The sequence below is a fragment of the Dama dama genome, chromosome 21, assembly GCF_033118175.1.
Source record: "Dama dama isolate Ldn47 chromosome 21, ASM3311817v1, whole genome shotgun sequence".
In the NCBI taxonomy this organism is placed as follows: Eukaryota; Metazoa; Chordata; class Mammalia; order Artiodactyla; family Cervidae; genus Dama; species Dama dama.
In genome coordinates, this window is record NC_083701.1 from 75,029,380 (window position 1) to 75,044,652 (window position 15,273).

The 15,273-nt window shown below is 38.8% G+C and overlaps 1 protein-coding gene across 1 annotated transcript in view; it reads right to left on the reverse strand.

Moving 5' to 3' along the window:
* RALYL (RALY RNA binding protein like) overlaps positions 1-15,273 on the reverse strand; it is a 786,844-nt gene that overhangs the window by 149,131 nt on the left and 622,440 nt on the right. Inside the window, exon 3 of the mRNA XM_061122884.1 lies at positions 6,134-6,209. Coding sequence (XP_060978867.1) covers positions 6,134-6,209 — 76 coding nt within the window. The remainder of the gene's footprint in view (positions 1-6,133; positions 6,210-15,273) is intronic.

Genomic DNA, 15,273 nt, shown 5'->3' on the forward strand with positions numbered 1-15,273 from the left:
TATTAAGCTTATGTAAGAATGAGGGCATGTGTATAAAAGGGATTTCTGAACTGCATGCTCACGCTCTTTTGTTCCCTCTGTTATCGTTTTTCTTGCAATTTCAGAATGTCTCAGCCTTCTTTTGTGTAAACAGATGAAACTAGGATAAATAAGCATTTCCCCTCTAATGTTTTGTATACAAAATATCAGATTTAAATAAACTTCTGCTTCTAAGTCTTCTGAATTCACAAGTCAGCATAACTTAGAAAAATAACAGTTAAAAAGACATTTGTTTCTTGTCATAAGCTTCTATTCCCAAAAGAAAATCAAAACACTCCAAGAACAGGGAAAATGTGAAATTAACATCATTGCACAGATAGTGGAAGTTCTTTGATGAGAAGAAAAGCCATTGGCAGCTTTTTCTGATAATAATTGAAATTATGATATTTCAAAAATTCTGCATTAGCTGGAAATTTGTGCATACATTTTAAAATCTATCTGATTACAAATTATTTACACTTCTCAGTTTCTTAAACATTGTCCATTACCTCTAACAAGGTACAGAAAGCATCATTTGGCATTTGTTGATGACATCATCTCTGAGTTTTATTATCAGTACTGCTTTATGGCCAATTACCAACATTTGATAAGTCCTGTAGCTTTCTCTTTTTCTATAAAAATGTTTATTAAATGAAATAAAAGGGCACGGCCTAAATGAAAAAGCAATTATATTTCCAGTGTGTCTTTTCAGATTGCTGATGATCATACCTTAGAGATCCCTGGGGCATTAGGCGTGAAAAGGACCTTAGAACTCATCTAGTTCTGACCCTTTTACTTTACAGTCCGAGAAATGAAGCTATGAGTAGCTGAAAATGAGATAGGCTAATTTTCAGAGAACAAAGGCAAGAACACAGCTCCAAGCTATCTTTTGAGGGCTCTTCATGCTATAGTATATCAGAATATAATCGATTTTGATATGCATAACTCAATTCTCCTTTATTCAAATGATATCAGGGAAAAGGGGCCTCGCTCACCACTTACATTAGCTCTTTGGATGTGGACCCTGACGAATGAAGATACGTATCTGGGACAGGGCCAAATAAATTGGATGATAGGCAATCTCAACAGCGTGAAACAATTGGCTAAGTCTAACAAAAGGGGATTTAACAGAGATGCAGAGTCAGCACTTAGATTACAAAAAGCAATGGCAGAAGTACATGAAGTGGGACATATAGCTTAGCAGCAGAACTTTTATTTTCCCTAAAGTGGCTATTTTTAAAGAATCAGAATTTTCATGAGTTTAATCTTGACATCTTCTCCAAATCAGTTGAATTTTACTTAACCAAACAGAAGTCTATATAGAACAATACAGTCTAGTCTAAGTAAGTGTGTTCTACTCCATCTGCCTGAAATTGAGATCATAAGCAATGACACTAAATTGGGGCATGTAGAGGAGAAAGACCAGACTGTTAAACTGACTCAGATTCAAGTACATTAGGGAAGATTAAAGGAATCAGTTAATATCTCTCTAGAAAAGAGAAGGATTTTACTTGTTTTTTTTTTGATGAAATAGAGGTGAAAGAAACACATTCTTTGGAAGAGAGAGGCTGAATGATCTGTTGGGAAGAAGTCAGGACATGGCATCAGAAACCATGAGCTTGATTATTGGTGCCGTCATTTACCAACTCGGTGGACATGAGTCTGAGCAAACTCTGGGAGTTGGTGATGGACAGGGAAGCCTGGCGTGCTGCAGTCCATGGGGTCACAAAGAGTCACACATGACTGAGTGACTGAACTGAACCAAACCATTATTTACCAGTGGCATGACCTAGGGAAGATTTCTAAGAAGTGGCACATCAGGTTCTTGATCAGCAAGATGAGAGTAGCACCATCTACATTGCAGAATTGCTGTGAAAATTAAATAATATATATAAAGTACATGTAGTACATGACATGCACTAGTCAGCAAATATTAACCTTTTGTTAGGTAGAGTCATGAGAGATTTTTATTAGATTTTATTAGAGGAATATCTTGTAGAAGGGTTGCTTAAGTGAAGATGAAAAGGTTAGGACAGTTAACTACCAATGCTCCTTGATATAGATATACGACCAGCATTTTGCTGTACTTTATGCCAGTAAGGATTTTTCTTCAGACTATTTGATTCTTTACAGGTTATATTCTCTTTTAAAATTGTAAGAATTTTTACTACTACAAATCATAAAATAAACCACTTCAGCATTCTTGCCTTGAGAATCCCAGGAACAGTATGAAAGGCAAAGAGATATGACATTGAAAGATGAACTCCCCAGATCCACAGGTGCTAAATATGCTACTGGAGAAGAGTGTAGAAATAGCTCCAGAAGGAATGAAGAGGCTGAGCCAAAGCAGAAAAGACATCCAGTTGTGGATGTATCTGGTGGTGAAAGTAAAATCTGATGCTGTTAAGAACAATACTGCAAAGAAACCTGGAATGTTAGGTCCATGAATCAAGGCAAATTGGAAGTGGTCAAACAGGAGATGGCAAGAGTGAATGTCAGCATTTTAGGAATCAGCGAACTAAAATAGCCAGGAATGTATATTTTTGAGATTAATCCTTTGTCTGTTTCTTCATTTGCTATTATTTTCTCCCAATCTGAGGGCTGTCTTTTCACCTTACTTATAGTTTCCTTTGTAGTGCAAAAGCTTTTAAGTTTCATTAGGTCCCATTTGTTTAGTTTTGCTTTTATTTCCAATATTCTGGGAGGTGGGTCATAGAGGATCTTGCTTTGATTTATGTCGGAGAGTGTTTTGCCTATGTTCTCCTCTAGGAGTTTTATAGTTTCTGGTCTTACATTTAGATCTTTAATCCATTTTGAGTTTATTTTTGTGTATGGTGTTAGAAAGTGTTCTAGTTTCATTCTTTTACAAGTGGTTGACCAGTTTTCCCAGCACCACTTGTTAAAGAGGTTGTCTTTTTTCCATTGTATATCCTTGCCTCCTTTGTCAAGGATAAGGTGTCCATAGGTTCGTGGATTTATCTCTGGGCTTTCTATTCTGTTCCATTGATCTATATTTCTGTCTATGTATATGGAATTTAGAAAGGTGATAACGATAACCCTATATGCAGAACAGAAAAAGAGACACAGAAATACAGAACAGACTTTTGAACTTTGTGGGAGAATGTGAGGGTGGGATATTTCAAAAGAACAGCATGTATGCTATCTATGGTGAAACAGATCACCAGCCCAGGTGGGATGCATGAGACAAGTGCTCCGGCCTGGTACACTGGGAAGACCCAGAGGAATCGGGTGGAGAGGGAGGTGGGAGGGGGGATCGGGATTGGGAATACATGTAAATCCATGGCTGATTCATATCAATGTATGACAAAACCCACTGGAAAAAAAAAAATAATAAAAAAAAAAAAAAAAAGGAAATATGAAAAAAAAAAAAGAAAAAAAAAAGTAAAATAGCCAGGAATGGGTGAATTTAACTCAGATGACCATTATATCTACTACTGTGGGCAGGAATCCCTTAGAAGGAATGGAGTAGCCTTCATACTCAACACAAAAGTCTAAAATGTAGTACTTGGGTGCAGTCTCAAAAGCGACAGAATGGTCTCTGTTTGTTTCCGAAGAAAATCATTCAATATCACAGTAATCCAAGTCTATGCCCCAACCAGCAATGCTGAAGAAGCTGAAGCTGATGGTTCTATGAAGACCTACAAGACCTTCTAGAACTTATACCAAAAAAAGATGTCCTTTTCATCATAGAGGACTGGAATGCAAAAGTAGGAAGTTAAGAGATACCTGGAGTAACAGGCAAGGTTGGCCTTGGAGTACAGAATGAAGCAGGGCAAAGGCTAACAGAGTTTTGCCAAGAGAACACACTGGTCATAGCAAACACCCTCTTCCAGCAACACAAGAGAAGACTCTAGACATGGACATCACCAGATGGTCGACACTGAAATCAGATTGATTCTTTTCTTTGCAGCTGAAGATGGAGAAGCTCTATACAGTCAGCAAAAACAAGACTGGGAGCTGACTGTGGGTAAGATCATAAATTGCAAAATTCAGACTGAAATTGAAGAAGGTAGAGAAAACCACTAGACCACTCAGGTATGACCTAAATCAAATCCCTTACAATTATACAGTGGGAGTGAGAAACAGATTCAAGAGATTCAATCTGATAGAGAGAGTGCCTGAATGATGAATGGATGTCCATAACATTGTACCAGAAGCAGTGATCAAAGCCATCCCCAAGAAAAAGAAATGTGAAAAGGCAAAATGGTTGTCTGAGGAGGCCTTACAAATAACTGAGAAGAGAAGAGACATGAAAGACGAAGGAGAAAAGGAAAGATATATCCTTTTGGATGCAGAGTTCCAAAGAATAGCAAGGAGAGACAAGAAAGCTTTCCTAAATGAACAATGCAAAGAAATGGAGGAAAACAACAGAATGGGAAAGGCTAGAGATCTCTTCAAGAAAATGAGAAATATCAAGGGAACATTTCATTCAAAGATGGGCTCAATAAAGGACAGAAATGGTATGCATATAACAGAAGTGGAAGATATTAAGAAGAGGCAGCAAGACTACACGGAAGAACTATACAAAAAAGATCTTCATGACCCAGATAATCATGATGGTGTGATCACCCACCTAGAGCCAGACATCCTGGAGTGTGAAGTCAAGTGGGCCTTAGGAAGAATTACTATGAACAAAGATAGTAGAGGTGACGGAATTCCAGCTCTGGTATTTCAAACCCTAAAAGATGATGCCGTTAACATGTTGCATTCATCATGCCATAAACTATGGAAAACTCAGAATTGGCCACAGGACTGGAAAAGGTCCATTTTCATTCCAATCCCAAAGAAAGGCAATGCCAAAGAATGCTCAAACTACCACACAATTGCACTCGTGTTACATGCTAGTAAGGTATTGCTCAAAATCCTCCAAGCTTTAAAGTATGTGAATTGAGAACTTCCAGAAGTACAAATTGGATTTAGAAAAGGCAGAGGAACCAGAGATCAAATTGCCAACGTTTGTTGGGTCACAGAAAATGCAAGAGAATTCCAGAAAAACATCAACTTCTGCTTCATTGACTATGCCACAGCCTTCGACTGTGGATCATGACAAACTGTGGAAAATTCTTTAAGAGATGGGAATACCAGACCACCTGACCTGCCTCATGAGAAATCTGCAGGAAGGTCAGGAAGCACCAGTTAGAACTGCACATGAAACAACAGACTGGTTCCAAATTGGGAAAGGATTATATCAAGGCTGTATATTGTCACCCTGCTTATTTAACTTATATGCAGAGTACATCATGAGAAACGCTGGGCTGGAAGAAGCACAAGCTGGAATCAAGATTCTCAGGAGAAATATCAATAACCTTGTGGCAGAAAATGAAGAGAAACTAAAGAGCCTCTTGATGAACATAAAAGAGGAGAGTGAAAAAGCTGACTTAAAACTCAGCACTCAAAAAATGAAGATCATGGTATCTGGTCCCATCACTTCATGGCAAATAGATGGGGAAAAAATGGAAACAGTGACAGACTTTATTTTCTTGGGCTCCAGAATCACTGCAAAGGGTGAGTGCAGGCATGAAATTAATAGACATTTGCTCCCTGGAAGAAAAGCTATGACAAACTTAGACAGTATATTAAAAAGCAGAGACATCACTTTGCCTCCAAAGGCCCATATAGTCAAGGCTATGATTTTTCCAGTAATCATGTATGGATGTGAAAGTTGGACTATAAAGAAAGCTGAGCGCTGAAGAATTGATGCTTTTGAACTGTGGTGTTGGAGAAGACTCTTGAGAGTCCCTTGGACTTCAAGGAGATCTAACCAGTCCATCCTAAAGGAAATCAGTCCTGAATATTCATTGGAAGGATGGATGTTGAAGCTGAAACTCTAATACTTGGCCCACCTGATGTGAACAATCGACTCATTTGAAAAGACCCTGATGCTGGGAAAGATTGAAGGCGGGAAGAGAAGGGGATGGCAGAGGCTGAGATGGTTGGATGGCATCACCGACTTGATGGACATGAGTTTGAGTAAACTCTGGGAGTTGGTGATGGACAGAGAGGCCTGGCGTGCTGCAGTCCATGGAGTCACAAAGAGTTGGACACAACTGAGTGACTGATCAACAGATTCATAAAATAGTCCTTGCTTACTCACCTGTAAAGTGCAGAAATGGGCCTCTTATTTCCAGGTTTTGGTCTGTATGGTTTTGGTTCTCCTGCCATATTGATATCTGAAAACATAAAATAAAATAGCACTGATTAAGAAAGTATTAAACCTGTTGTGAAAATAAATCATGAAATCGCATTGTTTTGTTTTTATGTATAAAATGTTATATGATATTCATTTATTCACAAGTGTTTTTTGAGCACCTACTCTAGGCCAGGCTCTGTTTCAGATATGTCATGTACCAAATGGGCTAGATCCGTGCCCTCGTGGGACTTGTCTTCTATGGGGAAGGAGGGGATAGATAGTAAACCACAAACATAGCAAATAGGAAAACGATGTAACATATCAGAAGGTGTAAAGTACAACGAAAAAAGCAAATATTGGAAAAGGTAGAGGGATCAGGAATGCTCGCTAAAACTAGAAAGGGAGAATGATTATAAAACATACTCCCATAAAAATTCATTTAAATAAAAGCAAGAGTCAGAGTGAGGTATCCTACTGATTTGCAGTTTTGCCTGGAATGTCTCTTTATAGACATTTTCATAGAATGAAGCTTTGTTCATGAGAGGAATTGTTACATTCCCTTTGGTAATATCTTCTCCACTTAAGCAGAGAAGTGTTAGAAGGGTGGAATTATAAAGCATACAAGGTTTACTGAGGGAACAACAAAATGCATTCAGTAACTGGCGTGTTCAATTACAGAGTTCTGGAGAGATCTGAAGGAAAGCACAGCACGTCACTTGCTTTCAAGAACCAAAACTATAACAAAGTCTCTAAGATAAGACAAGAAGATGCCTAAATTAAGTACATGACAAGACAGCATTTGCATCAATTACCAACCTTAATATTTTTAAAAATGTAAAACTGTTATGAAGTTGGGTGATAAAGGTTTGGGAAGTGATATAAACTATTACATTTAATAAAGCTAACATTTCCAGAGGATGATAAAAAAGAAAATCTAAAGGAGGTGAACTTTAAGAAAAGCTTTGAAAGAAGTGAGGGACATCATTTTGACAGAAAAGAAAGGCAAATTTCTATTTCTCATAAGTGAAAAACAAAAGTGATAGTCGCTCAGGTTGTGTCTGACTCTGCAACCGCATGAACTGTAGCCCGCCACACTCCTCCATCCATGGGATTTTCCAGGCAAGAATACTGGAGTGGATGGCCATGCCCTTCTCCAGAGGATCTTCCTGACCTAGGAATCAAATTCAGGTCTCCTGCATTGCAGGCAAATTCTTTACCATCTGAACCAAATACAGGGGACTACATACACTGTCTGGAGATGGATGAACCGCCCATCAGTAAAAGCAACCAAAATATCTAGATGGAAAATGATGTACCTCTTTTAAAGTAACTTATATTGGCGTGTAGATGATTTACAAGGCTGTGTTAGTTTCTGCTGTATAATGAAATGAAACAGTCATGCGTATACCTCTGTCCACTCCTTGTTTAGGCTGTATTCCCATATAGGTCATTGCAGAGCATTCAGTGGAGCTCACTGTGCATACAGTAAGTCCTTGTTAGTTATTGATTTTATATATAATACTGTGTAGATGTCAATCCCAGTCTCTCCACTTACCTGCCCCTCTTCCCCCTTGGTACCCACAGATCCCACAGATTTGCTTTCCACACATCTGTGATGCTATTTCTGTTTTGTAAATAAGTTCATTTTACACATTTTTCAGATTCCACATATAAATGATTTCATATGCTATTCATCTTTCTCTGTCTGACTTACTTCACACAGTATGACGATCTCCCATTTTAATCAGGTTGTTTCAAATGGCATAATGTTATCTCTCTTAAAAAACACATTGGGCTAACATCAAAGTAAGGAGCTCACAGAAGCCTGTATCTGAGTGGGCGTGGCAAGCCAGTGGAGATGGAACACTGAACCCAGCTTGGGCTTGAGGACGTCTGCGGAAACCAGAACTTGAGCTTTAGTTCTCACATCCTTGGGAATCCCAGGGGACAGGAGACAGGGCCCACGTTAAAGGATAGGAAATATATGCCCATCTAATTCAACAGCCATATGTGGGGAAATCCTTAACTAGGAAGAGAAGGAAGCCTCTGCCACCTCCCAAAGAATATCAATATAAAATCCATACTAAACACCATACTCAATAGTGGGTTACTGGGCACATTTTCTTTAAGATCAAGGGATTTACTATCACCATCTCTGTATAACATTGTACTGGATATTGTAGACAGCGAAGTAAGACAGGAAAACAATATCAGAAATGGGAAAGAAGAAATTAAACTGTCATAATTGCTGGTAACATGTGGGTCCAAAAAACTCTGAGGCACCCACAGATTACGACAATTAAAAGAGAGTTTTATAAGTTTCTTAAATTCAAAGCCAATATACAAAATTGAATTGCATGTTCCTACATAGCAATACATATTTAAATATATCATTTTAAAGGATGCCACTTACGTAACATACAAGTACCAAGGGATAAAATATATTATAAAATTTGAAAGATGTTTATGAAAAAATTATAACTCTGTATTGGGAGATTTTACAGTTAATTTACATAAAAAGAATTTGGAAGGCTTGATAAATAAATTTCTCAATTCTCCCCAAGTTGATCTATTGATTCTACATATTTACAATAAAATCCCCAAATATTCTTTTCATGTCTGTGTGGCATTTGACATGCTGATTCTAAAATTTATATGATAGAGCAAAACATCAAAATAGCCATAATATACTTGAAAAGAAAAGCTGGCAAATTTGCCTTATCAGGATTTATTTTAAAGCTGTAATAAGGAAGATAGCAGTTTTGATACAAAAAGAGAAAACAAACCAATGGAACAGAGTAGAGAACCCACAAACTGACTTCACATATATGAAATACTTAAATTATGATGGAGCCGGCTCAGCTGACAAGTGAATAAAAGATAAACTTTTGATGCTGGAACAATTGGTTATTGGTTATTATTGGTTACTGGTTATTGTAGCAAGGACAAATATGAAATTGGACCTCTAATTTCATCATACAGAAAAATAGATTACTTACTGGATCAAAAACCTAAATGTAAGAGGCAAAATATAAAACTTTTAGGAGGAAGTATAGCAGGATATCTTTATGAGATCAGAGTTTGGAAGGATAATCTTAAACCAGACATAAAGAGCTCTAGCCTTAAAACACAAGAATGAAAAATTCTACTATGTTAAAAATCAAGTGTTTCTGCCCATCCAAGTCATGTTAAAAATGAAGAGTCACAAATTGGATAAAGAAATCCTTAATGAAGGATTTGTTTCAGGAATATATAAAGCATTCATGTAATAGGAAAAAGAGACAAACCACCAAATAGAAAATTGGGCAAAAACTAGTTAAGGCACTTTACAGAAGAGGAAATATGAATGCTGAATAAACACATGAAAATATTCTCAACCTCAGTAGAAACGGTAAATGCAAGTGAAACCACAATGACATAGAACTGATACCCACTGGATTTACAATAGTTTACAAAGTCTGACAATATCACAAGTTAATGAGGCTTCGGAGCAAGTCAAACTTGTATACATTGTGACTATAAGCATAAATTAGTAAAACTATTTTAGAAATAATTTAGTAGCTTATAATACACATAAAATGCTAAGTCCAATGAACCAGGAGGCATGCACCTATAGAAACTTTTGAATGTGTGTATCTTATAAGAGTGTTTATTGCAGTACAGTAAAAAAAATTCATGGAAAAGCACAAACATCCGTTGGCAGAAAACTGGATAAAAGAATGTTGTGATGTATTTACACAGAAGCATACTACAAAGCAGTAAAGAGTAGGGGGTAGAGAGAGAGAAACACTGAGCTATCGGCAACATCACTGAGGTACTGATGAACCTCAGGAACATAACACCGAGCAAAAAGATAATACCCTGGACAAGCAGTGACAGACTGAATCCTTTTATGTTAATAAAAATACAAATTTAAACAATACATTGCATAGGAATGAAAATACGTGCAATAAAACTAAGAAAAGCGAGCAGAGATAAGCAAATGAGTTCAGGATGAATGTTGCCTCTAAAGGGGTAGATAAGGGTATGGATGGGACTTGTGAAGGGTACCTAAAGGACTTAAAAGTCAGTCATAATGTATTATTTCTTAAACTGGATAGGGGAAGTAAGTTTATAATATAGCATCACTCTGTATAACTTAAATATGTTATAAATTTTATATAAATATTAATTTTCTTCATATATTTAAATTTAATGTCTATCCCAAAATTAATTTGTATAATAATTAATGCAAAATTACAAAAGAAAATGATAACAAACATGGTAAGCTGTGTGTTGATAAATATTCAGGTCAGGGCAGAGAATTTTGGTGAATAAGGATTTCAGTAGAGATGGTGAGTGGGGAACTAGAAGAAAAGAGCTGTTGGGAGGATGGATTACTGGATGAGAGAAGGTTATTAGAGCCTCCAGTTAGAAATTTTCATCTGGTTTGAGTGGGAAATAACTTTGGATTGTGAGTAAAAAACAGTCCTGAGGATGAATTAGGAAGACACTGACTCTTGTATAATTTGGAATAAGGCCCAACAAAGATCTAGGCTGTCTAACCCTTCACATATGACAGAGTTGGAACAAAAAAGTGAGTGAAACAAATGAAGATTTATATTATTTTTATAAGTTCTGTAACGATGGTAGAGGTACATATCCAGGAAAATATCATTAGATACACTATTGTATTTCTATCTTAGACTTCTTTACTTTTGAGCTGAAAAAAAAAACAAACAAAAATTCTCATAAGTAAATTAAAAGAAAAAGACTTGAGACTTAAGACTATCAAAGCAAGTATTGTAACATCTATTTTAAAAATAATCTGTAGCTAGTGGTTCTGAGTTTGACAGTGGATCCATACAAAGGTGGAGCTTCCTATGTGGCTCAGACAGTAAAGAATCCCCATGCTAAGGCAGGAGACCCAGCTCGATCCCTGGGTAAGGAAGATCCCCTGGAGAAGGAACTGGCTACCCACTCCAGACTCTTGCCTGGAGAATTCCATGGACCGAGTAGCTTGGTGGGCTACAGTCCGTGGGGTTGCAAAGAGTCAGACACGACTAACTAACTAACTACATACAATGGAAGGCTTCCCTGATGGCTCAGTAGTAAAGAATCTGCCTGCCGATGCAAGAGACGCAGGAGCGATCCCAGTGTTGGGCAGATCCCCTGGAGAAGGAGATGGCCACCTACTCTGTTATTCTTGCCTGGAAAATCTCATGGACAGAGGAACCTGGGAGGCTACAGCTCATGGGGTCACAAAAGAGTCGGACGTGACTTAGTGACCGAACAACAACATACAATGGCTGTATGTGTGCTCAGTCGTGTCTGACTGTTGTGGTCCCATGGACTACAGCCCACCAGGCTCCTCTGTGGGATTTCCCAGGCAAAGATATTAGGGAGGTTTGCCATTTCCTACTCCAGGGAATCTTCCCAACCCAGGGCTTGAACCTTCACCTTCTGCATTGGCTGGCAGATTCCTCACCACTAGTGCCACCTGAGAAGCCCCAACATACAATGGAAGATGTTTTATGAAAGGTTGTTGCACAGCAATTTCAGACATCAGTGTCTTGTTGAAGGTAATAGAAAGTGCAAAAAATCTTTTTTTTTTCTCATAGACACTGGATAGTGTCTGAACACTGAATAGTGTTCAAATGCATCATTTTCCTTTGAATGTTTATAAATGTATGCTTAAATATGGAAATTTATGCATGTTACACTGCTATAGTAAAAGTCATCCATGTCCTGGTGTTAGTGGACAGGGACGCGTGTGGGAGGGGATGGATGTACACAGGGGAGCAGGAACAATGGGCATGAGCTCAGGAAATCAGGGAACATAAAGCATGGCCAGGGTCTGGATGAGTGAGCATTTCCTTTGTGTTTAGCTTTATTGATACAATAAATAAATTTCATTGTGTTTTTGGAACAATCCATCTTACTTGGAAGCCAAAGTTCAGGTTCTTCTATCTCAAGAGCTGTTGGCCTTGAAGAAAGCCTACAGACAGTGTAAATGGCCTCTGGACACTGAACGTTGAGGTCAGCTACAGAGAGACCTCCCAAGACTTCCTTCCCTGATTGTGCTGGCGCCGTGCAAGTCACCCACAGGAGGGACTAGAGGAGGAATGACCGAGGCTCAATTTTCTGCCACTCTCACGAGATGGGAACTTCGGAATAAAACGGTGAGATACAAAAAATAAAGTGATGTTTCTTAAATTCCTGAGTTTGCGAAGATTCACACTAAGTACTAACATTTAAAAATCTTACATTACCCTTAAGAAAGAGTAGAGTTAATCATCGCAACAACTGCTTTTGAAATGGGTCAAAAAATCCTAGTTAAATTCCTACTTGTTATGCAAAAGTACATATTGAGGTACTTATATACTAAGGTGATGAACTGTATTATCTGAGTATTAAAATCATATTCTCGTAGAGGGCATTGATAAAACTAGACAAGCACTATGAAACAGAAGTGTCTTGAAGAGTTTCTGTTTGGATTTGAGACAGGCTGAGACCTGGGGCCCTTTGTGGCCAGGCTGCAGTGTTGGCACCTAGACAGATGTCTCCTCAAGCAACAAATTACAGAAATTATAAGGGGCTAAAAATAACTGCAGAAAGTGAAGAAGAACTAAAGAGCCTCTTGATGAAAGTGAAACAGGAGAGTGAAAAAGTTGGCTTAAAGCTCAACATTCAGAAAACTAAGATCATGGCATCTGGTCCCACCACTTCATGGCAAATACATGGGGAAACAGTGGAAACAGCGTCTGACTTTATTTTGGGGGCTCCAAAATCACTGCAGATGGTGACCACAGCCATGAAATTAAAAGAGGCTTACTCTTTGGAGGGAAAGTTATGACCAACCTAGACAGCATATTAAAAAAGCAGAGACATTACTGTGTCAACAAAGGTCCGTCTAGTCAAGGCTATGGTTTTTCCAGTGGTCATGTATGGATGTGAGAGTTGGACTATAAGGAAAGCTGGGAGCTGAAGAATTGATGCTTTTGAACTGTGGTGTTGGAGAAGACTCTTGAGAGTCCCTTGGACTGCAAGGAGATCCAACCAGTCCATCCTAAGGAAATCAGTCCTGGGTGTTCACTGGAAGGACTGAAACTGAAGCTGAAATTCCAATCCTTTGGCCACCTGATGAGAAGACCAAATCATTGGAAAAGACCCTGATGCTGGGAAAGATTGATGGTGGGAGGAGAAGGGGATGACTGAGGATGAGATGGTTGGATGGCATCACCGACTCAATGGACATGAGTTTGAGTAAACTCTGGGAGTTGGTGATGGACAGGGAGGCCAGGCATGCTGCAGTCCATGAGGTCACAAAAAGTCGGACACGACTGAGCGACTGAACTGAACTGAAAAATAACTTCAGGCATACACAGTTGGGGCAAATTCTGGACAAAAAGATACAAGAAGACCAAAAAAGCTCAAAACCACTATTGAAGAGTAGGGAGCAAAAGCTGGGGGTCAGAAGAAAAGCAGAGTGCTGCACAGGATCCCTGCACAAACGCCACCAAAGGAGTGGGCAACCCACCTAAGCCACCCCTCCAGCCCAACCTCTGAAAGCACTCATACCCTCACCCTATAGAAGGAGTCAACTTGCATCCCCTGAGTAAACAGGCAAGGAAGCCAACAAGTGAACCTGCTGGTTGCTTTCTCTGCCCCCTGCTGCATCATGAGCCCAATAAAGCCTTGCCTGAATTGCTTGTCTGGTCTCTGATCGATTTCCATTGATTAAAGAGGTCAGGAGCACTGGTCAGTAACAGGTTCACCATATATCACACCTGTGTAGAGACACCCCCCCAACCCTGTCCAGGAGTAGGGACAGTGCAGCTAAATGGAGTTAAGCTTTATCCACGCCTAGGAGATAACTTCCCTGGTGACTCAGACGGTAAAGAAACCACCTGTGATTCAGGAGACCTGCGTTTGAGTCCTGGGTGGGGAAGATCCCCTGGAGAAGGTAATGGCTATCCATACCAGTATTCTTGCCTAGAGAATCCCATGGACAGAGGAGCCTGGTGGGCTACAGTCCATGGGGTTGCAAAGAGTCAGACATGACTGAGCAACTATCGCTTTCTTTCAGGAGATGACTAGAGACCCCAGACCTCTACATGGAGGGAGAAGAGGTATTTGCACTTTGTCATATGACATTATGAGCCTCGGTAAGAACCAACTGTGAAGCTTATTGAACAGATCCTATATCTATTTTGATGTTTTAATGTTTCAAATGAACATGAAAAAATGTGAAAAAATTCAAATGAACTCCAAAATAGTCCTTATACTATTAAATTTCAATTGAAAAATACCCTGTTGGGTTGCTAACTATATCTTTTCACAGTAAATTGCTTGAAGTATATTAAGTGTTCCAAAAACTAATCAATTTTCTTCTTTATTTTTAAACTAAATAAATGAAGCTAATACCATGAGAGAAATATGCTATAAAGTCACAGAACTGAAAAAAAGTCAATGAGCTGAACCTATTCTGGTTTGAGGTAAATGAGATGAGGCTAATGGAGACAGGTACCATTCCAAAGCATCACCCCTGAAAATGATATCCGACACATGCAAATATATTTATTTGGCCAATTCTTGTTAGGGTACTACTAAAGGCGTTAGTAAAAGCATTCCATAATTTGATGCTTTGGACTCTTGGGAAGATACCTCCAATTCTAAACCCAAACAGATGTGATTCTCCTTTGCACTCCCCGTTTTACTTCATTACATCCTTCTCCCAGAACTGACCACTGAGTGTTTGTCCCTTTGACTTTGGGCTTCTAAAGGGTAGTCACAGCTCAACCTCTCAGGCCCGTCAGTATCCTGCACAGAGCTGTTGGTGTGGTAGGTGCCCCAGGAGTCCACGGGCTAACCAAACTCATATAAGCCACAAGATGTGTTCTTGCATCGGTCGTAATGTGTCCAGCCAAACACGCTTTGTCAGAGCATTTCCTAAAGTGGTATTTATCTAAACAATGTTTTGGAAGGTGTTAATAAGTATGTTGCCAAACAAATAAGTCATGGTAAAATAAATTTGGTATAAATGTAATAATATTTCTCTTTCTCAGATATTTGTAATGCATACTGAGGGAAACAAATTCTGGAAACAAGAACATCCAATAGCG